This window comes from Microcaecilia unicolor, chromosome 8 (genome assembly GCF_901765095.1).
Source record: "Microcaecilia unicolor chromosome 8, aMicUni1.1, whole genome shotgun sequence".
Lineage (NCBI taxonomy): Eukaryota > Metazoa > Chordata > Amphibia > Gymnophiona > Siphonopidae > Microcaecilia > Microcaecilia unicolor.
Genome location: NC_044038.1, coordinates 76,437,288 through 76,459,362, shown reverse-complemented (window position 1 = coordinate 76,459,362; position 22,075 = coordinate 76,437,288). Strand labels below are relative to the sequence as shown.

The following is a 22,075-nucleotide window of genomic DNA, read 5'->3' as shown; positions in this document are numbered from 1 at the left end:
ATGTTTGAAAATCTAAGTGAAATCAAATAAAAATGCTACCAACAATAAAGAACGACAACGTGGATAAAGCAGCTCATAGGTTTGCTTGCTTTTGGGGGGGGGGGGGGGGGGAGTGTGAACGGGGATGACGGCTGCGCGGAGCAGAGGGAAAGGGTGATTAACCTAATTGGGTTCAGATTTTTGACGTCATACAGACTTCTGTTCTCAATCTATCTTCCTTGGCTTAGCCTAGAGCTGCGACCCGCCCACGCGGAAACAGGAAATTGCGTTAGAGGTGGGCGGGATGTAGCATCTGGATGTCTTAGGGTAGGCCGCACAGGCGCTTCGCCGCTTTGTTTGAATCATTGACGTTGCTGGTGGTGATTGTAGAGGTAAAGATAAGATGGACCGAAGGGAAGGTGGGGTGTAGTTGAGGAGGGGTTTATGAGGGGGCGGGTAACTGAGACTTGCTATATGTGTTTTTCTGGTGGTGGGAGAGGCTTTCTGTTCAGAATGCTTTATGATCGTTCTTTGTAGCCGTTTTATAAAAAGGAAAACACCCGATATATTGCACATTGAACTGATAGGTCTGTGATCTTTTATAAACCCATAGAATGAGTTTCTAAAGGTGTACCTTTTGTTAATAAGAGAAGGAAGGAAGAGGGAAACAAAATTCTTACGAACAGTGTGCATCAACCAAAAAAAGTGAGGCAAATACCAGGAGGATTCCAAAGTATTGGAAGGACCTTTATTGTAGCAGTCATGTAAAGGGACCTGACAAGGCCTTGGTTCGGCACATGGGCCTGCTTCAGGGGTCAACAAACCTAGTGATAATAAAATAGTATGAATAAAAAATTATGAAAATATGCGTATATAATCACTTTGACACACTAGCATTTTTACTTATTCATGTATCTTACATCGATAGTATTGATAATGAAAACTTATGCACCCACAGAATCATATAATGAAATGAAAAAAATGAATAATAAATGGATATACAGGTATATCAGAAGAGAGTAACAACATTCTCTTGTCAATATATGTATCGTTTTTCAAATTTGTAACAATCTAAAAGAATGGATGATGGGCTCCAGCTAAACTGTCTAGTGCTCGTAACATAATAAATTGAAATACCTATTAAGCTGATGTTGCTAAAAGGAACCTTAGATCCAGAAGGTGTCAAAATCCTTTGCAGTGGAAATTTCCGTGCCTTCTAGGTTAAAAGAGCACACTGTGAAACATTCTGCACAGCAATGGTCAATGCTCCATAAATATCCATATAATAAGAATATGTTAAGAATATTGTTGTAGCTGAAGATGCGTGAGATTGTTGTGTAAATGCAAAACAAAAACAACAACAAACAGAACCATGGGGATATGTATGTGTGCTACTAAAGAAAGACACTAGAGTCTATTTCAGAGTTTAAACCTGTAGGCTGTAAACTTAATTTAAAAAAATGAATTTCTGTTCCTTTCTATTTAAAGTAGTTTGTGTCTCCTTGGCGCCATCTAATGGTCAAACGCTTTAAGACAAACAATTTTAGATCTTCAGTGGTGTGTCTAGAACCTATGTTGGGTGTGAGTTATCAAGCATAGTTATTGATTTTTTTATGTGTCCACACAAATGTTTTGAAATTTTTTGCTTTACATTTTATGAACATTTTTAAAGATCTCGATCATCCATTAGAAGAATAGAGCTTGAGATGGCACCTTTTATTTCGGTCACTAATGTGTGTTTTAAACAACATTCTGAAGTTGCACCTTTATTTGGTGCACTGATGTGTGTTTTAAATAATATGCATTCTCACCTCTAGGCATCTACAATCTGCTTAATGATTCATAGTGTATTTTATTCTCAATGTATATAACTTCTGACTCTAATTGCAGTAACATTAATATATTTAAATATAGTTATGTTTATATTTCAGAGGTTTGGCGCCAAAACTCAGATTTGTATCAGGCTAACACTGAATGATTTGTCACTTCCCCACAAACTTAGTTCGTACATCTAGGTACAACCATGGAACATCCTCAATGTTTAATGTATAACTACACTATTCTTTTGACATTGCTGTCCTTTTTAAGAACCTCTGGCCAAACGATGCCGCAAGTTTTTTTTATGAATGAAGTAGATTAAAACTGACACCAGCGTATTTTTATTACTTCACTATTCGGCTTCATCAATATTCTGATCTGCAAGTACACACACCCTTTTGAATGGCATTTAATACTGCATTCTCTTTTTTATATGGAATTTATGGAGCATTGAGCATTGCTGTCCAAAACATTTCATAGTGTGCTTTTTTAATCTAGAAGGCACAGAGATTTCCACTGCAAAGGATTTTTACACCTTCTGGATCTAAGGATCCTTTTATGAACATCAGCTTAATAGGTATTTCAGTTTGTTATATTATGGGCACTAGTCAGTTTAGCAGGATCCCCTCATCCATACTTTTTTAGATTGTTACAAATTTGAACAAGGATACACTTTAATAGATATTATATGTTATGTCTTTAAATTAAGGCATGTTAGGATGAATATCACTTGTATGATAGGATGAATATCACATGTTATGCAATTTCTACACACTACCGGCGTGAATATATATTGATATTGACTAGAGAATATTTGTTGTTACTCTCCAATTTTCCCAATACCAAAAGATACCAAGAAAAAAACAAACGAAATCACTAACTACCGTCCAGTAGCATCTATCCCGTTGGTGGTCAAACTGATGGAAAGCATGGTAACCAAACAACTTACAGATTACATAAACAAATTCTCAATATTACAAGAATCACAGTCAGACTTTTGCCCCCTCCACAGCACGGAAACAGTATTACTCACTTGTCTAGCCAAATTTAAGCAGGAAATTTCAACAGGCAAAAACATCTAGGGCATTCGACATGGTAAACCATAATATATTAATGACAAGCCATTAAGCCCATTAAAACGGGCAAGATTTTTTGCTAATCTCCAAGATGAGTTACCATTGATTCTTATATATTAAGGCAAGCTGTTAAGCCCATTAAAACGGACAACATTTTTTATTTGTGAAATGTAATTCTCTTATTGTTGTAATATTTTGTGTGTGTGTGTGAGAGAGAGAGAAAGTAAGTGTGTGTGTGTGTGTGTGTGTGTGTGCGCGCCTGTCTGAAAGTGTGAGAGAGTGAGTTCAGAGAGAGAGTGTGTGTGTGTGAGAGAGAGAGAGACAGAGAAAGTGTGTGTGCGTCTGTCTGAAAGAGAGAGAGAATAAAGGAAGGAGAAGATAAATTTCTCCCTGTTTCTGTTTGTCTTGTAAAAGTACGGGAGGTAATATTTTGTGTGTGTGTGAGAGAGAGTGAGTGTGTGAGAGAAAGTGTGTGTGCGCCTGTCTGAAAGAGAGAGTGCGAGAGTGAGTTCAGAGAGAGAGAGTAAGTGTGTATGTATGTGTGTGTGAGAGAGGGAGAGAAAATGTGTGCGCCTGTCTGAAAGAGAGAGTGCGAGAGTGAGTTCAGAGAGAGAGAGTAAGTGTGTATGTATGTGTATGTGAGAGAGAGAGAAAGTGTGTGTGTGTGCGCCTGTCTGAAAGAGAGAAGGCCCGTTTCTGACAGAAATGAAACGGGCGCTATCAAGGTTTTCCTCGGCGTGTGTATGCTTGACAGAGTGTGTTTAACAGTGACTGTGTGAAAGAGAGAGAAAGTGAACGTGCGAATGTGTGTGTGTGAGAGAGAGTGAGACTGTCTCCTCTGTCCCCTGCCCCTCCTCCAGCCACTCAGCGATTGTTCTCTCTCCCCTGCTCCCCCTCCAGGCACCCAGCGATTCTCCTCTGTCCCCTGCCCCCCCTGTAGCCACCCAGCGATTCTCCTATCTCCTCTGCCCCCCCTCTCCAGCCACCTAGCGATGCTTCTCTCTCCCCTGTCCCCCCTCTCCAGCCACCCAGCGAGTCTTCTCTCTTCCCTGCCCCCCCCTCCAGCCAGAGAGAGAGTGATAGTGTGTGTGTGTGAGAGAGAGAGATGCTAGGAGTCCCTGTGAAAGTGGAGGGTCAGTCGCTTCTTATAGCCAGTTGTTAAGAGGGAGAGAGATAGTGTGTGTGAGTGAGAGAGAGAGCTGCAAGAAGTCCCTGTGAAAGTGGAGGGTCAGTTGCTCCTTATAGCCAGTTGTTAAGAGAGAGAGAGAGTGATAGTGTGTGTGTGTGTGACAGACAGAGATAGAGAGCTGCTAGGAGTCCCTGTGGAAGTGGAGTACATAAGTAGTGCCATACTGGGAAAAGACCAAGGGTCCATCGAGCCCAGCATCCTGTCCCCGACAGCGGCCAATCCAGGTCAAGGGCACCTGGCAAGCTACCCAAACTTACAAAACATTTTATATAGGTTAATCGCGAAAATTGTGGATTTTTCCCAAGTCCATTTAGTAGCGGTTTATGGACTTGTCCTTTAGGAAACTGTCCAACCCCTTTTTAAACTCTGCCAAGCTAACCGCCTTCACCATGTTCTCCGGCAACGAATTCCAGAGTTTAATTACGCGTTGGGTAAAGAAACGTTTTCTCCTATTTGTTTTAAATTTACTACACTGTAGTTTCATCGCATGCCCCCTAGTCCTAGTATTTTTGGAAAGCGTGAACAGATGCTTCACATCCACGTGTTCCACTCCACTCATTATTTTATATACCTCTATCATGTCTCCCCTCAGCCGTCTCTTCTCCAAACTGAAAAGCCCTAGCCTCCTTAGTCTTTCTTCATAGCAGAATTTGTCCCATCCCCGCTATCATTTTCGTCGCCCTTCGCTCCATCTTTTCCAGTTCTACTATATCTTTCTTGAGATGCGGCGACCAGAATTGAACACAATACTCAAGGTGCGGTCGCACCATGGAGCGATACAACGGCATTATAACATCCTCACACCTGTTCTCCATACCGTTTCTAATAATACCCAACATTCTATTCGCTTTCCTAGCCGCAGCAACACACTGAGCAAAAGGTTTCAGTGTATTATCAACGACGACACCCAGATCCCTTTCTTGGTCTGTAGTTCCTAACGTGGAACCTTGCATGACATAGCTATAATTCGGGTTCTTTTTTTCCACATGCATCACCTTGCACTTGTTCACATTAAACGTCATCTGCCATTTAGACACCCAGTCTCGTAAGGTCCTTCTGTAATTTTTCACAATCCTGTCGCGAGTTAATGACTTTAAATAACTTTGTGTCCTCAGCAAATTTAATTACCTCGCTGGTTACTCCCATCTCTAAATCGTTTATAAATATATTAAAAAGCAGCGGTCCTAGCACTGACCCTTGAGGAACCGCACTAACTACCCTTCTCCATTGTGAATACTGCCCATTTAACCCCATTTTCTGTTTCCTATCCTTCAACCAGTTTTTAATCCACAATAGGACATTTCCTCCTATCCCATGACCCTCCAATTTCCTCTGTAGCCTTTCATGAAGTACCTTGTCAAACGCCTTTTGAAAATCCAGGTACACAATGTCAACCGGCTCCCCTTTGTCCACATGTTTGTTTACTCCTTCAAAGAATTTAAGTAAATTGGTCAGACAAGATTTCCCCACGCTAAAGCCGTGCTGACTAGGTCTCAGTAATCCATGTCCTTGGATGTGCTCTGTAATTTTGTTTTTAATAATAGCCTCTACTATTTTTCCCGGCACTGACGTCAGACTCACCGGTCTATAATTTCCCGGATCTCCCCGGGAACCTTTTAAAAAAAATCGGCGTTACATTGGCCAGCCCTCCAATCTTCCGGTACCACGCTCGATTTTAAGGATAAATTGCATATCACTAACAATAGCTCCGCAAGCTCATTTTTCAGTTCTATCAGTACTCTTGGATGAGTACCATCCGGCCCAGGAGATTTGCTACTCTTCAGTTTGCTGAACTGCCCCATTACGTCCTCCAGGTTTACTGTGAATTCAGTAAGTTTCTCCTACTCGTCCGCTTGAAATACCATATCCGACACCGGTATCCCACCCAAATCTTCCTCGGTGAAGACCGAAGCAAAGAATTCATTTAATCTTTCCACTACGTCTTTGTCTTCCTTGATCGCCTCTTTTACCCCTCCGTCATCCAGCGGCCCATACAGAAAATTTTTTTACTATGTCTTTTTGTCTCTAACGCTATCTTTTTTTTGTAATCCCTCTTGGCCTTCTTTATCTGCGCCTTGCATTTGCTTTGACACTCCTTGTATTGCTTCTTGTTATTTTCATACGGTTCCTTCTTCCATTTTCTGAAGACGTTTCTTTTAGCCCTAATAGCTTCCTTCACCTCACATTTCAACCACGCCGGCTGTCTTTTGGACTTCCGTCTTTCTTTTGTAATTCGCGGAATATGTTTGGCCTGTGCCTCTAGGATGGTACTTTTGAACAGCATCCATGCTTGTTGTACAGTTTTTACCCTCCCAGTTGCCCCTCTAAGTTTTGTTTTTTTTTGCCGCTCTTCTCATTCTATCATAGTCTCATTTTTTAACTGCAACCTGGGGGAGGAGAGCTGTCCAAAGTCAGATCAAGGCGTTTAACCGTTCCCCTGAGGCATCGACAGGCTGGATAGCAAACATTTCAGCAACCCCGTCCCCACCGCTACATTTCAGTACACTCGGGAACATTTCAGCAACCCTGCTCCTACTTCTACATTTCAGTACACTCGCCTTAGCTCTGCCGCCCCGTATTTTCATGTTCGCCAGCCACTTCGCTCCTCTGCTCGTACTTTCCCCGCATATCCCCGCAGCAGGTATCGAGGCACGGGAGAGAGCTGTGACGTGCCGCACATGCGCAGAACAGTTCGTACTTCACCCGCATATCCCCACAGCAGGTATGGAGGCATGGGAGGCATGCGTGGCACGTTGGTCAGCCTTCATTTATATAGTAGGATTACTAGATAAGTTCGGGATTGGTGGAAACATACTTAACTGGATCAAGGGCTTCCTAACCACAAGAAACATATCAAGTAAAATCAAATTTAAACATATCATCACCGTGGAAAGCAGACTGTGGAGTACCGCAAGGATCACTTCTATCACCGATCCTATTCAACTTAATGATGACCCCACTTGCCAAGTCCTTATCCATTCATGGCCTTAACCCTTTCATATATGCAGATGATGTCACAATATACATTCCTTACAAAACCAAACTGACAGAAATCACCAACGAAATCAAGCTCGGCCTGAACATCATGGATTCATGGGCAAATGCATTTCAACTAAAACTCAATAAAGAAAAAACTCATTGTCTCATCCTCTTATCCCAACACAGCGCGGACATCCCCACAAGTATCAACACCCCAGATCACACCCTTCCTATCTCAGACAACTTGAAAATCCTCGGCGTTACAATGGACCGTAACTTAACACTAGAGAGCCAAGTGGCATCCACAACAAAGAAAATGTTCCACTCAGTGTGGAAACTCAAACGCATGAAGCATTCTTCCTGAGGGAAACATTTCGCAACCTGATACAGTCAGTGGTACTAAGCCACTTAGATTACTGCAATGGAATTTATGCGGGATGTAAAGAACAAACCTTAAACTTCAGACCGCTCAAAACACAGCAGCTAGGCTTGTATTTGGTAAAATGCGATTTGAAAGCGCAAAACCCCTCCGCGAAAAACTACACTGGCTCCCAATCAAAGAACGCATCGCCTTCATAATCTGCACTCTGGTTCACAAAATCATCTACGGAGAAGCCCCGAGTTACATGACACACTTGATCGACTTACCAATTAGAAATGCATCCGAATCAACATGATCTTATCTAAATCTGCACTACCCAAGCTGCAAAGGACTTAAATACAAAACAACTTACGCATCTAGTTTTTCCTACATAAGCACACAACTGTGGAATGCATTACCAAAAGCCTTGAAAACAACGTACGACCACCTAAACTTCCGGAAATCACTATAAACCAACCTGTTTAAAAAGGCATACCCTACCAATCCAACTTAAATGCTAATCTCTGCAACACAACCAAACTAAAGCACGTAATGGACATAACACAACTCTTCCGTTCTCCGATTCCCTAATGTGGCTGTGCCACATTAACTTCATCTTACCACAACATCACCCTGTATTTGTTCACACTGGAGCCTGCAAAGGCCTCTCCGGTACTATGTAAGCCACATTGAGCCTACAAATGTAACAAATAAATATATGTATATCCTTTTATTATTTATTTTTCATTTCATTATATGATTCTGTGGGTGCATAAGTTTTCATTATCTATACTATCGATGTATGATACTTTGACGCTCTAGCATTTTTTACTTATATTCATGTAAGTGATTATATAAGCATATTTTTATAATTTTTATATTCATATTATTTTATTTTATTATCATTAGGCTTGTTGACCCCTGAGGCAGGCCCAGGTGCCAAAACACGGCCGTGCCAGGTCTCTTTACATGACTGCTACAAATAAGGTCCTTTAATACTTTGGAATCCTCCTGGTATTTGCCTCACTTTTTTTGGTTGATGCTTTTTGTTAATAATACATACATTTAGGTTTTTCATGTCTACAAGTTTTATGTGAATAGTATGAAAGGAAAAGGATCTGTAATATGTTTGTTAGAGTAATAGGTTTTGTGTATACCTTTTGTAAATTTATTATGTGTTTATCATGGCTCCCTGGTGCAGCGCACAGGTGAAACATGGTCATGTTGGGTTTTATGTGATCACAATTTATTTTTTCAGTTCTTTATACTTCTTAAGCTTAAGGCTTGTTTGGTTTCTTACCTTGAGTGCACACTCTTGGGCCCTTCTACTAAAAGGTGTTAATGCTATGTTAAGTGGCTTTGCGATATTTTTTTTTCAATTAGCATGTGGTAAACTAGGCAGTAACGCCCTAATTATATAGAAAGCGCTAAAAATTACATGCACAAATTTGGGCATATACCCAAATTGTGTGTGCAATTTAATTGAATAACCTAATTAGCACCAATAATTGGCATTTTAACAAGTTATTGGCACTAATTAGTTAACATGTATGCATGTAAATTTAGGCATGGGATTTGCACTTAAATTTTATGTGTAGCCCAAAAAAGGGGGCACAGAATGGGAGGGTCATGCGACCTCTGTGCGTAAATTTAGGCATGGACATTTGCACCATATTTTCATTGGTGCAAATGTTGGCGTCTAAATATACACGTAACCCCTTTGCATAAGTGCTAGTCTATAAACCGTACCCAACTTTAAGTGCGGATTATAGAATAGCACTTTTTTCAGTGTAAGTTTTTTTTGGCGCCATATATAGAATTCCCCCCCCCCCCCCCCCCCCCCAAAGTGCTTTTGATGCCAGGGTATGGCATAGGTGGAGAGTGGGTATGGAAGATGTTTAGCAGTTAACACTCTGTACTTACTTCATACTGACTTACCACTTCCTAAATAGGAGGCTGTAAAGGCCCATGCGTTAACCCTCAACAGGTATCATACACTAATGATAAAATTAATCTACAACCTGCAAAATATTAACAATAATGGGAATGTCTCCAAGAGGTACTGTATAAAATGTAGATTGCCATGCAGTAAAAATCCCACTTTAAGCCATGGTAACTAAATTTGACCATGCTTTAGAAGAAGGGCCCCTCTGTGTTTTTGGTCTATTTTTGTGGTTCACCAGCCTCTTTTTTTTTTAATTTTTTTTATTTTTTTTTCCAGTCTTATGGAAGAACTGATGATATTGTCATCATCTACAAGAATTATACTGTCTTTTTACTTCCAAGTGTGATCTATTCACTCTGGGTATGGTGGAGAGAAAAAAAAAAGAGTCAGGGTTGTCCATGTTAGCCTGAGCTGTTTGATTTTTCCTACTATGTTTTCCTTAAGAAGGACACTTAATACAAAAAACTGAGAAATGTTCTACAAAAAAATGTTGGCAAACCAACAATATTGTAAACTAATGCAACCTTATATCACTTATAATCAATATTTCACATCCTATATTGCACAACTTAACTCACATATAAGTGAAAATCAAAAAATGTGGAGGAGGAAAAGACCTCAGATGCTCATGCAGTCATTCACTTCAGTGAAAATAACTTGTCTGAAATGGACTACTTGCAATCATTGGTCAGAAAAACCTTCACATTTAATCTTTTAATATTACACTTCAAAACAATTAATCATATTGCGATTACATCACAGGAAAAAGGCAGCACTTAACTGCAGGATCCTGATGAGGACCCGTTTCACTTAAAGCTTCCTCAGGGGATTATAACTTGCTGGTAAAATACAGAATATAATCAAAAACCTACCCATGACAGTGATAACAAAACCATATACATAAGAATAATTCCTGAACTCACCATTCACAAACGTTCAAAGCATTTCAGCTTTTTGGCAGTATCTGTGTGTGGTTCACTGTCTATCTTCCCCCCAGCCATGTGGCAACATCTATGTGTGCATGGTTCTCTCTCTATCTTTCCCTCCCAGCCATGTGGCAACATCTATGTGTGCGTGGTTCTCTCTCTATCTTTCCCCCCAGCCATGCGGCAACATCTGTGTGTGTGCGTGGTTCTCTCTCTCTCTCCCCAGCCATGAGGCAACATCTGTTTGTGTGTGGTTCGTTCTCTCTCTCTCTTTTTCTCTCTTTCTCCTCACCCCCCCCCCCCCCCCCCCGTGTGTGTGTGGTTCTCTTTCTCTCTCTTCCCCCCCAGCCATGCTGTAACATCTCTGTGTGTGGTTCTCGCCCAGCCATGCCGCAACATGTGTGTGTGGTTCTCTTTCTTTCTCTCCAGCCACATGGCAACATCACCCCTGTATCTCTTTCCTAGCCCACCTCACCCCCCTAGTCACTCATTTTTTCACCAACATCACAATCCTATTCGCTTACCCCTCCCTGCTGCCTTCCACTCCCTGCCACCACTTGTCTGCCAGATGCTGCCTTCCTGTATCTGCAGTGCAACAGGAAATAAACTGTATCCTTCCCCTTCCTGCCACCTACCCATTCCTTCACTCGCTGATTTTGTGGCTGCAAGAAACCAAAGGCAGGTATAGGGCCATAGACTTGTGCATGCCACTGGCAGCGGTAGCTGGTCCTACTCCCTATGATGTAACTTCCTGTTTCAGAGGGGCAGGACTGGCAAGAGCTGCCAGCGGCACGCACAAGTCTATGACCCTACACCTGCTTTCAGTTTCTTGCAGCCATGGAGTCCAGGAGACATTGGGTGCATGAATAGTTTGGCAGTAGGGAGGGGAAGAATACAGTTTATATTTCCTGTTGCCGCAGCCTTTGGGCACTGGGTGCTTCATACTCCCTGATGATGATATTTTTATGCATATCGCATGTTATGGGAGCTTCTGATCTAAAGTATGCCTTGTTTTTTTTTCCTCTCCCCCCCCCCCCCCCCCCCCCCCCCCATCATCATAGGGCGAGTTTCACTTATACTATTTAATTTCAGTGGCAGGATATAGAAGAAAGATGGATCCAAGGACATATTTCCAGCATATAGTTTGGGCTGCAGTGACCAGTGTTTTCATGGCTGTGTTCCTCTTCCAAGGTAATGTAGCTACACATTTTGTGCCATGTGTCAAAAGTCCAGGGGTTCCTTAGGGACACACCCTATGACAGTTTTCAGAACTTGACTATCTGACGTCTCCTTACTTCCTAATGCATACTGGACCAGCAATGCTAATTTCACATGAAAGAAACAAGAATTAAAACTCCCACAATACACTGACTGGGAAGGAAATATGAGAACTAGTCAAAAATATATCTCTTGAAATTGGGGTACTTTGCAAATGCTCTTTCAATACATTATTGCCATGTATTGTAAGGACTGATAGGATCCCTTGCCTTCTTTCTGGGTACTACCCTAAAAACAGGCATGGAAAGGAACCTACTGTGCTGTGGGAACAAACCTAAAAACAAAGGCAGGGGAAAGTAACTTGGCAGTGCAGCAGATGCAACCAGGGCTGTGGAATCAACTCCAACTCCTCTATTTTTCTGCTGTCCGACTCTGACTCCTACTGATTAATTGGCTTTAAATTTTTTGTTCTAGATCTAAAGTACTGGTAAATATAACTTTAGATCCAGGACAAAGATGTGCAAAATATGTGTATGCATGTACAGTCGCAATTATCTGACCTTCAGTAATCTGACCATCCGGCATTTTCATTTTATTTTATTTATTTGTTACATTTGTATCCCATCTTTTCCCACTTATTAGTAGGCATATTTGACAGACTCTCCCCCCTCCTCCCCGGTGATGTCATCATGTTGCCGTTAAGAAGTGCGCAGGTTCTCTTCCTGTTTTCCAGCTTCACACTCTGCAAAGAAGCCATGTTTGATCTGAGACCATGCTTCGCTGCAAGGGAACAATGCTGTGCATCTGGTATTCCTTATGCACCCTTTATCACTGTAAAGAAGTGCACGGCTTCTCTTCCAGTTTTCCAGTGCTGTACTGTAAGTGCTTTAATTTTGGGGTGTTTGTAATTTGCGTGTTCCCACCAAATGATTAATTACTCTGACCTCGTATCTTCCCAGACTGGTTTACCCAGTCTGAGTACTAATAGACTCCATAATCAGAAAGACACACTGGGATAGGTTTCTAAGTTTATTTCATACTTACAGAAAGGCATCAGAGTACATCTAGTGTGCAGGTATTCAGATATTGGGAGAGCAGCACTTCGTGACACATGGCATGTGCCTTCACAGGTTGCTGGCTTCTCCGACTGGCTTAACAAGTTTGCCAGTATTTATACTTTTCTTCTACCATTATTTTCTATTAGCCTATGCATTTGACCACCTGCAATTTCATCATAATTGGCACATACATCCAATTATGACCAAGTTTCATCCTTAGCAAGTTTGCTTATCTCCAAGTTTCGCTCATCCCTAAATTTAACTTCTCTGCACCTGGCCCAATTATTTCTTATAGTTTCTCCGCATGCTTGTGTCCAGCTGTACACAATCCTTGCCAACTCTGTAACTCTGCCAAACTTCATTAGCTTAATCAGGCTGTCACATTTCTTCAGTGACGTATCAGGTCTGAGAGATCCTATGATTTTACAGGCCTAGTTTGCTTAAAAAGCCTGAACCTGTTTTTCACTGCATTCAATTTGTAACAATTATTTATAGGGGGAGAGAGCTGGATAGGGAGAGAGGGGAGAAGTACTGGATGGGGAGAGGGGACGAGGGGAGAAATGCTGGATGGGGAAAGAGAGGGCAAGAGGAGATATGCTTTAATGGGGAAAGGAGGGGAAAGGGGAGAGATGCTGGATGGGAGAGAGGGGATAAGGGGAGAAATGCTGATGGGGCAAGGAAAGAGATGCTGGATGGGGAAAGAGGGGGCAAGGGGAGGAATGCTGCATGGGGAAAGAGGGGCAAGGGGAGAGATGCTGGATGGGAGAGAGGGGAGAAGGGGAGAAATGCTGATGGGGAGAGAAGAGGCAAGGAGAGAGATGCTGGATGGAAAGAGGGCAAGGGGAGAGATGCTGGATGGGGAGAGAGGGGTCAAGGGGAGAAACGCTGGATGGGGGAGAGGGATAAAAGGGAGAAATGGTGGTTGGCAATGCGGAGGAGAGGGGGGACAAATTCTGGATGGGAGAAAAGTGAGGGGGAAATGCTGGTTGGGAGTAGGGAGGAGAGAGGGGACAAATTCTGGATGGTTGTGTGGAGGAGAGAGAGGGCAAATGCTGGATGGATATGGGGAGAAGATAGGGGTAAGCTGTAGGTAGATACACTCAAAGGAGGGAAATTGAAGATTGGATAGTAAGAAAGAACAAAGGGGTCCTTTTACAAAGCGGCATAAGCCCAATGTGGGCTTACTGCTCGCTAAAATGGAAGTACCGCCGCTATTTCTGGAGATACAAAACTATATTTTTAGTTTTGTAGTGCCAGTGTGTATCCAGTGGTAATGGGGCAATGCTGGCTGATTAATGCCGGGTTAGCGCAGGAGCCATTACCTCCACCTCAATGGTTGGCGGTAAGTGTTCCACCCAAAATGGCTGCAAAGCAAGTGCTTCAATTGCCACATGGCCATTTCTTTAAAAAAGGAAAGATGGCCCTTTTACCGATTGTGGTAAAAGAGGGCCTTGGTGTGTGTCAAAAACACGCACCGACGCCAGCGCAGGCCCCCTTTTGCCACAGCTTTGTAAAAGGACACTTAAATGTGGATAAAGGCAGAAAATAAAATCAAAGAAAGCTGAAAGGAAAAAGAGGAGAGAAAAATGACAAATCCTGACAATAGAGTTAAGAGAAATAGAGAACAGTAGAAACCAGAGACTGGGACCAACACAAATGAAAAGAAGTATGTGGCCAGATAACAAAGGTAGAAAAAATAATTTTATTTTTATTTTAAGGTAAAGTAGTGTGTGGTAGCTGTGCTAATTTTTTTTGTTTTATTTGTAGTTGTTAATTTCTAATGTAGTGAATGGAATATTTGAAATTTACATCTGTTATTTTTATAGCAAAGGGAAAATATTTTTGCTTTTCTGGTGTTAACCTGCATGCCAGAGTTTTTTGGGGGTTTCAGCTGATTTTTTTTTTTTTGTCTACATATTTCATTAGTTTATGGTCAATCTTGGGGGTTCTTTTCTTGGGCCTAGGGACTTGTGTACTGTTTTCAGTAATGCCTTTTAATATGCTGCTTGGCTGGTAAAATGGGTGTGGCTACTGTAGGCGCGTGGTTATTGTAGGAGTGGAGCTATAGTGACTCTGTCCTTAATTTGGCACTGTATGAGTTTCCGTTAACTTTTTTTTTCCTACCAAAAAAGCACAGATAACGCATCACAAAAAAAACTGCCTCGGTCATCCAGATCATTCCACCATACCAACGATTTCCCCTCCCCCCCAACCAGTGAAGATAAATCAAGAAAGTGCAGCCTCAAAAAAGAGGGTGTTTACATTGGTTTTAAATTTAGCTAAGGAATCTTGTTGATGAATGTATAGGGAAAGAGTATTCCAAAGACTAGGGGCCATTACTGTAAAGATTCTTTTCCAAATAGCATTATTGGGATCCTGTCATGTAATTTTGACTTGGATTGAACACTGTTGTAAACAGGATACAGGGCTTCATGGACTGCACTGATGGGTAAATGCTCTTAGCTATTTACAAGCTAGTGCATTGTAAGATCCAAGGTAGCATGGTTTTACTGGAGGCAGATTGTGCCAAACTTATCTGATTCCCCCCCCCCCCCCCCAATTGGTTAACCACTTCCGAAAAAGGTTCATTTGCAGATCATAAGTACATAAGTAATGCCACACTGGGAAAAGACCAAGGGTCCATCGAGCCCAGCATCCTGGCCACGACAGTGGCCAATCCAGGCCAAGGGCACCTGGCAAGCTTCCCAAACGTACAAACATTCTATACAAGGTATTAATCCGCAAATGAACCTTTTTCGGAGACGGGAAATTGGTAGAACTAGAGGACATGAATTGAGGTTGAAGGGTGGGCAGACTCAGGACTAATGTCAGGAAGTATTTTTTCATGGAGAAGGGTGGTGGATATGTGGAATGCCCTCCTGCGGGAGGTGGTGGAGATGAAAACGGTAATGAAATTCAAACATGCGTGGGATAAACATAAAGGAATTCTGTTTAGAAGGAATGATTCTGCGGAATCTTAGCGGAGATTGCATGGCGACGCTGATAATTGGGAAACAAAATGGGAGCTGGGCAGACTTCTACGGTCTATGCCCTGATTGTGACTGAATAGATAGGAATGGACTGGAGTGTCAATTTTAAGGGGCTTCAACGTTAGCTTCAGAACTTAGTACAAGAACAGTGCTGGGTAGACTTCTATGGTCTGTGCCCTTAGAAAGGCAAGGACAAATCAAACTTGGGTATACATATAAAGTATCACATACCATGTAAATGAGTTTATCTTGTTGGGCAGACTGGATGGACCGTGCAAGTCTTTATCTGCCGTCATTTACTATGTTACTATGTTAACCAGAGAACTAGATCAATGGCACACACTGGATGTGGGCTACTTGGATTTCAGCAAACTGATTGATACTCCTGTCCAATTCAGGCCCCACAGACCGCCTTTTCCAATCCCTGAAGCAATTGCCAGTTGCTTCTGTTCTGTCTAGCTTACTGGTTCAGTGTAGTGCTAGGTGACCCCTAGTGGTAGTCTTGTGCTACTACTGCTGGAAGTCAAGCTGCCAATTGGTATGGTCACTGCTGTCTGTGGTGCTGCAGTACTGCCAGACACTAGAGATAGGCCCAAGGGGGCCTGTAAAGGTGGAGAGGTCATCTTCAGGTGGAAGGGAATGTCTTAGAGGATGGTGGGACTTGGGTTTGTGGGAAGAGAGTGCCACATGGGCTTTTAAAACCAGTGGCCCCTTTTAAGAATGCTCTCCGAGAGCACTGGGCTATGCATTAGCAGCCTGATTGTTCTAGGGGAGCAGAATAACGCAGCTTACTAGGTGGATCACAAGTTGCTTGATTTATATAACCATGGGAGGTCAATACCATGCAGAATTTCTGCAGGTTAGAGATCCTTGTGTTAAATCAAGCTGTGGTAAAATGCGATGTTGCAGCATAGCTTAGTAACCAACCCCCTTACATAGATACATGGGCGCAGTTTGACTGTTTCATTTGGGGGGGGGGGGGCAACAGATGGGGCGGGGCATATTAGCATATTCATTTGTGTGTGTATATATATATATATGTGTATATATATATATATATTAGTAAAAAAAGGCCCGTTTCTGAAAGAAATGAAACTGGCGCTAGCAAGGTTGTCCTTTAATGGCAATTATGTTTTTAAGGGAACTGTTAGGAGAGAGTATGTGTGAGAGAGAGTGAGTATGTGTGAGAGAGTGAATGAGTATATGTCGGAGAGAGAGAGAGTGTGATTGAGAGAGAGACAGAATGTGTGTGTCTGTCTGTGTGAGTGAGTGTAATGTGTGTGCCGTGTGCACCAATTATGCTCTCTCCCCTGCATTCATCCATATGCAGCAAACGTCCTCTGTGCCCTGCCCCCTTCATCCATCCATCTGCAGCAACTCTCCCCTGCCCCCTCCATCCATCGTGGTGCAGCAATTCTCCTCTGTCCCTTGCCCTCCCCCCCCCCCTACATGTGCATCAACTCTGCATTCTCCCCTGGCCTCTCCTCGTTCTACCCATATCCAGGGCCCCCCTCCCTCCATCTCTCCTTTCTCTTTCAGGCCCCCTCCCTACCTCTCTGTGTGCCCTCCAAGATCCAGGACCCCCTCCCCTTCGAGTTCCAGGACCCCCCTCCCCTTCGAGTTCCAGGATACCCTCCCTCCCCTCCGAGTTTTAGGACCCCCATTCTTGTTCGAGTTCCACACCCCCGCACCTCCCTCCCTCCCCTTCGAGTTCCAGGACCCCCTCCCCTCCCTTTCTCAGAGATCCACGTCCCCCCTCTCCTCCGACTTCCACGCCTCCTTCCCTCTCTCTCTGACTCTGCCCTTCAAGCACGACCTGTCCTCCGGCAGCCCCTTGCCTTCCTAAGTGCTGGCTGTATTTTTAAAATTCTTACCTTGGGGTGCGGCGTCCACAGTGAAGGCGAGCGGCGCTTCAAACTGCCTTTGCATGTGTCTCAGCTCTGCCTCTGGTCCCGCCCTTCCGGAAACAGGAAATGAAGGCAGGACCAGAGGCAGAGCTGAGACACATGCGAAGGCAGTTTGAAGCGCCGCTCGCCTTCACTGTGGATGCTGCACCCCAAGGTAAGAAGTTTTAAAATACAGCCAGCACTTAGGAAGGTGAGGGGCTGCCGGTGGACAGGTCGTGTTTGGAGGGCAGAGAGAGAGAGGGAGGGAGGCGCAGGGGCTTGGCAACTATACAGAGTTCCCTGCCATTGGTTGGTTGCCTTGTGCTGCTGTTGTACCATTTCTTTGCCTCTGATACGTCCCTCCTGCTGGTGACGTCGCATTCCTTTGCCTAGCAACTCTGCAGCGTTCCCTTCCCTCTCACTGTTCCGCCCTCGACATCATCACATTTTGACGCGAGGGCAGGACAGAGAGAGAGATGGTGACAGAGTTACGAATCCTTACGAACCCTTCACTGCAGTCTGCCACGGAGTCAGCGTCAGAACGTTGGAGGTGCAAATTATTATAGTAGAGATATGTGTATATATATGCTAATATGAGATCATACATATTCAATATGGTTATTCCCAAAAAAGCCAGCTCTTTCTCCCTTCCTTCCTTACCCAGCACTCCTTCTTCATCTCCAGTAGTATTTCCCCACCCACTTTCCCATACCATGCCAGTGTTGACCTTAGAAATGCTTAGGCTTTATATGTAGATCCTTCAAGAGGTAGTGTGTCATGATTTAGGCTCTAAAACCCTTTCTGATGTTTTGGTTCCTCCTCAGTAAGGCCAACACATAATCTCTCCACTGCAAAACATTATACACAAACTTGTGTAGATCCTTCAAGAGGTAGTGTCATGATTTAGACTCTAAAACCCTTTCTGATGTTTTGGTGCCACCTCAGTAAGGCGAACACACAATCTCTCCACTGCAAAACGCTATACACAAACTTGTGCAAAAACACACTCATAACCTTACCAAACCGTAACAGCACTAATTCAAAGGACAGGATGAGCTACGACCTTATGCGTGGAAAGGCAGCACTGTAATTACACCATGCTCTAAAACACCAATACACTACCTAGTGAAAAAAAACAAAAAGGGCTGCAAATACTACATGCTAGCAGAATACTGCACCTTGATCACACATGAAAAACACATGACACAACAGATATGACACAAGGAACTAGAAATAAAAAAATATGAAGGCAAAATACTGAACTAGAAAGTTACCTCAAGAAGTCAGACTTGGCATGCAGCAATACTAGAGAAATTTGAAACTTAAATGCAAAATATCACAGATGCACATTTCCAAAAGCTGACATATTCTGAATAAAATACTTTTTTCTACCTTTGTTGTCTGAACATTTAGTTTTTCTATTCGCTTTGGTTCCAGTGTCTTCTGTTTTATGCAGTGTCTTTCCATTTGACATTTTTTCACTCACCATGTCCACCATCCTCCAGTGTCCTTATTTGTCCTGTCTACCATCTGTAGCCCTGTACCTGTCTTTCCTCCAGTTTCAGCATCTGCTCTCAAAGTGTTCCGATACAGCCCTTAAATTCAGCAGTTTCCCTCCATCCATATCCAGCATTCTCCTCACTCCCTTCCCTCTCCATCCATGCGCATCTACTTCCTCTATCGTCCCTCCCCTCCATACATGTCCAGCATTTCTCCTCTCTCCCTTCTCCATCCGTGTGCATCTCTTTCCTTCCCTCCATCGTCCAACATTTTTTCTCTCTTCTCTGGCCTCCACTCCATCCATGTACAGCATTTCTTCTCTTCCCTTCCCTCCATCCATGTGTATCTCCTTCCTGTCTTCCCTCCATCCATGTCCAGCAACTCTCCTCCCTCCCCTGCCCTCCCCTCCATCCATCCATGTCCAGCAACTCTTCTCTCTCCCCTGCCATCCCCTTCATTCATCCATGTCCAGCAACTCTCCTCTCCCCTGCCCTCCCTTCCATGTCCAGCGATTTCTCTTCTCTCCCCCTGCCCTCCCCTCCATGTCCAGCGATTCTCCTCTGTCCCTGCCCTCCTCTCCATGTCCAGTGAGTTCTCCTCTCTCCCCTGTCCTACCCTCCCATCCATGTCCAGCGATTCTCCTTTGACCCCTACCACACCCTCCCCTCCCATGTCCAGTGACTTCCCCAGCTCCCCCTTTTCAGTCCCCAAGTTCGAGTTCCAACTCAGCCCCACCTGCCTGCCCTCAGCTCCCCGACAGCCCTCCTCTCTGTTCCTGCCGCCTTGCATTTAAACCTTTTATTTTAAGTCGCAGCGACGGCACTGAAAACAACACAGCGGGCTTGCCTCCAGCCTTTCCCTTCTGTCTTTGTCCCACCCTCACAGAAACAGGAAATACATCATCAGAGGAAGGCGGGACACTGAAAGGAAAGGGAAAGACTGGGGGCGAGCCTGCTCTGCTGTTTTCAGTGCTGTCGCTGCGACTTAAAAGGTTTAAACGCAGGGCGGCAGGAACGGAGAGGAGGGCTGCCGGGGAGCTGAGGGTGGGAAAGAGGGACCGAGAGCTGCCTGCAGCAGGGTTGTGCTGGCCCTCGCCCCCCCCCCCCCCCCCAAACTTTGCCCATGCATAGATAGCTTGGCTGAATATTTGCATAATGTTTTAATGGCTAATGTATGTATTTAAAGGGTAATTCTATAAAGTTGGTACACATACTGCATGGATAAGCATGAGCATAAATGTTTAGAAATCTACATATCTTATGCCTGTCTTACATAGTGCATACAGTGGTGGAAATAAGTATTTGATCCCTTGCTGATTTTGTAAGTTTGCCCACTGACAAAGACATGAGCAGCCCATAATTGAAGGGTAGGTTATTGGTAACAGTGAGAGATAGCACATCACAAATTAAATCCGGAAAATCACATTGTGCAAAGTATATGAATTTATTTGCATTCTGCAGAGGGAAATAAGTATTTAATCCCTCTGGCAAACAAGACCTAATACTTGGTGGCAAAACCCTTGTTGGCAAGCACAGCGGTCAGACGTCTTCTGTAGTTGATGATGAGGTTTGCACACATGTCAGGAGGAATTTTGGTCCACTTCTCTTTGCAGATCATCTCTAAATCATTAAGAGTTCTGGGCTGTCGCTTGGCAACTCGCAGCTTCAGCTCCCTCCATAAGTTTTCAATGGGATTAAGGTCTGGTGACTGGCTAGGCCACTCCATGACCCTAATGTGCTTCTTCCTGAGCCACTCCTTTGTTGCCTTGGCTGTATGTTTTGGGTCATTGTCGTGCTGGAAGACCCAGCCACGACCCATTTTTAAGGCCCTGGCGGAGGGAAGGAGATTGTCACTCAGAATTGTACGGTACATGGCCCCATCCATTCTCCCATTGATGCGGTGAAGTAGTCCTGTGCCCTTAGCAGAGAAACACCCCCAAAACATAACATTTCCACCTCCATGCTTGACAGTGGGGACGGTGTTCTTTGGGTCATAGGCAGCATTTCTCTTCCTCCAAACACGGCGAGTTGAGTTCATGCCAAAGAGCTCAATTTTTGTCTCATCTGACCACAGCACCTTCTCCCAATCACTCTCGGCATCATCCAGGTGTTCACTGGCAAACTTCAGACGGGCCGTCACATGTGCCTTCCGGAGCAGGGGGACCTTGCGGGCACTGCAGGATTGCAATCCGTTATGTCGTAATGTGTTACCAATGGTTTTCGTGGTGACAGTGGTCCCAGCTGCCTTGAGATCATTGACAAGTTCCCCCCTTGTAGTTGTAGGCTGATTTCTAACCTTCCTCATGATCAAGGATACCCCACGAGGTGAGATTTTGCGTGGAGCCCCAGATCTTTGTCGATTGACAGTCATTTTGTACTTCTTCCATTTTCTTACTATGGCACCAACAGTTGTCTCCTTCTCGCCCAGCGTCTTACTGATGGTTTTGTAGCCCATTCCAGCCTTGTGCAGGTGTATGATCTTGTCCCTGACATCCTTAGACAGCTCCTTGCTCTTGGCCATTTTGTAGAGGTTAGAGTCTGACTGATTCACTGAGTCTGTGGACAGGTGTCTTTCATACAGGTGACCATTGCCGACAGCTGTCTGTCATGCAGGTAACGAGTTGATTTGGAGCATCTACCTGGTCTGTAGGGGCCAGATCTCTTACTGGTTGGTGGGGGATCAAATACTTATTTCCCTCTGCAGAATGCAAATAAATTCATATACTTTCCACAATGTGATTTTCCAGATTTAATTTGTGATGTGCTATCTCTCACTGTTACTAATAACCTACCCTTCAATTATGGGCTGCTCATGTCTTTGTCAGTGGGCAAACTTACAAAATCAGCAAGGGATCAAATACTTATTTCCACCACTGTATTTGCAAGGGTGCAATAGTCTCCTGAGAAAATTTCACAGAGTCCCCTACAAATCCCTGCAGAAGCACATTATTCTTAGCAAGCAAAGTCCAAGTATCTTTCAAAGAAATATCACTAGAGAGTTCACCGGAAGAAGATGACTATAAATCCAAATCAATTGGCAGTCCAATAGGATTTGGTATTGGCAACCAATCAGAAGACTCTGGAAATGAAGTCAAAGGCAGGGAACCAGCCCTAGGTTGAAACTCATTCAACGAGACCTCTCCCTAAAAAC

General features: G+C 43.7%; 1 protein-coding gene across 3 annotated transcripts in view; it reads left to right on the top strand.

The window, feature by feature from the left end:
• The first annotated feature begins 284 nt into the window (after window positions 1-284).
• Window positions 285-22,075, top strand: part of LOC115475989 (ly6/PLAUR domain-containing protein 3-like) — a 42,246-nt gene continuing 20,455 nt past the window's right edge. The window contains exons 1-2 of one of the 3 annotated variants that reach the window (XM_030212079.1): window positions 285-306; window positions 11,366-11,464. In XM_030212079.1, the coding sequence (XP_030067939.1) occupies window positions 11,386-11,464 (79 nt within the window). In that variant the 5' untranslated portion in view covers window positions 285-306; window positions 11,366-11,385. Of the gene's footprint in view, window positions 372-11,365; window positions 11,465-12,228; window positions 12,370-22,075 lie in introns of those variants that run through there. The other 2 variants (XM_030212078.1, XM_030212077.1) reach the window with 2 other exon arrangements.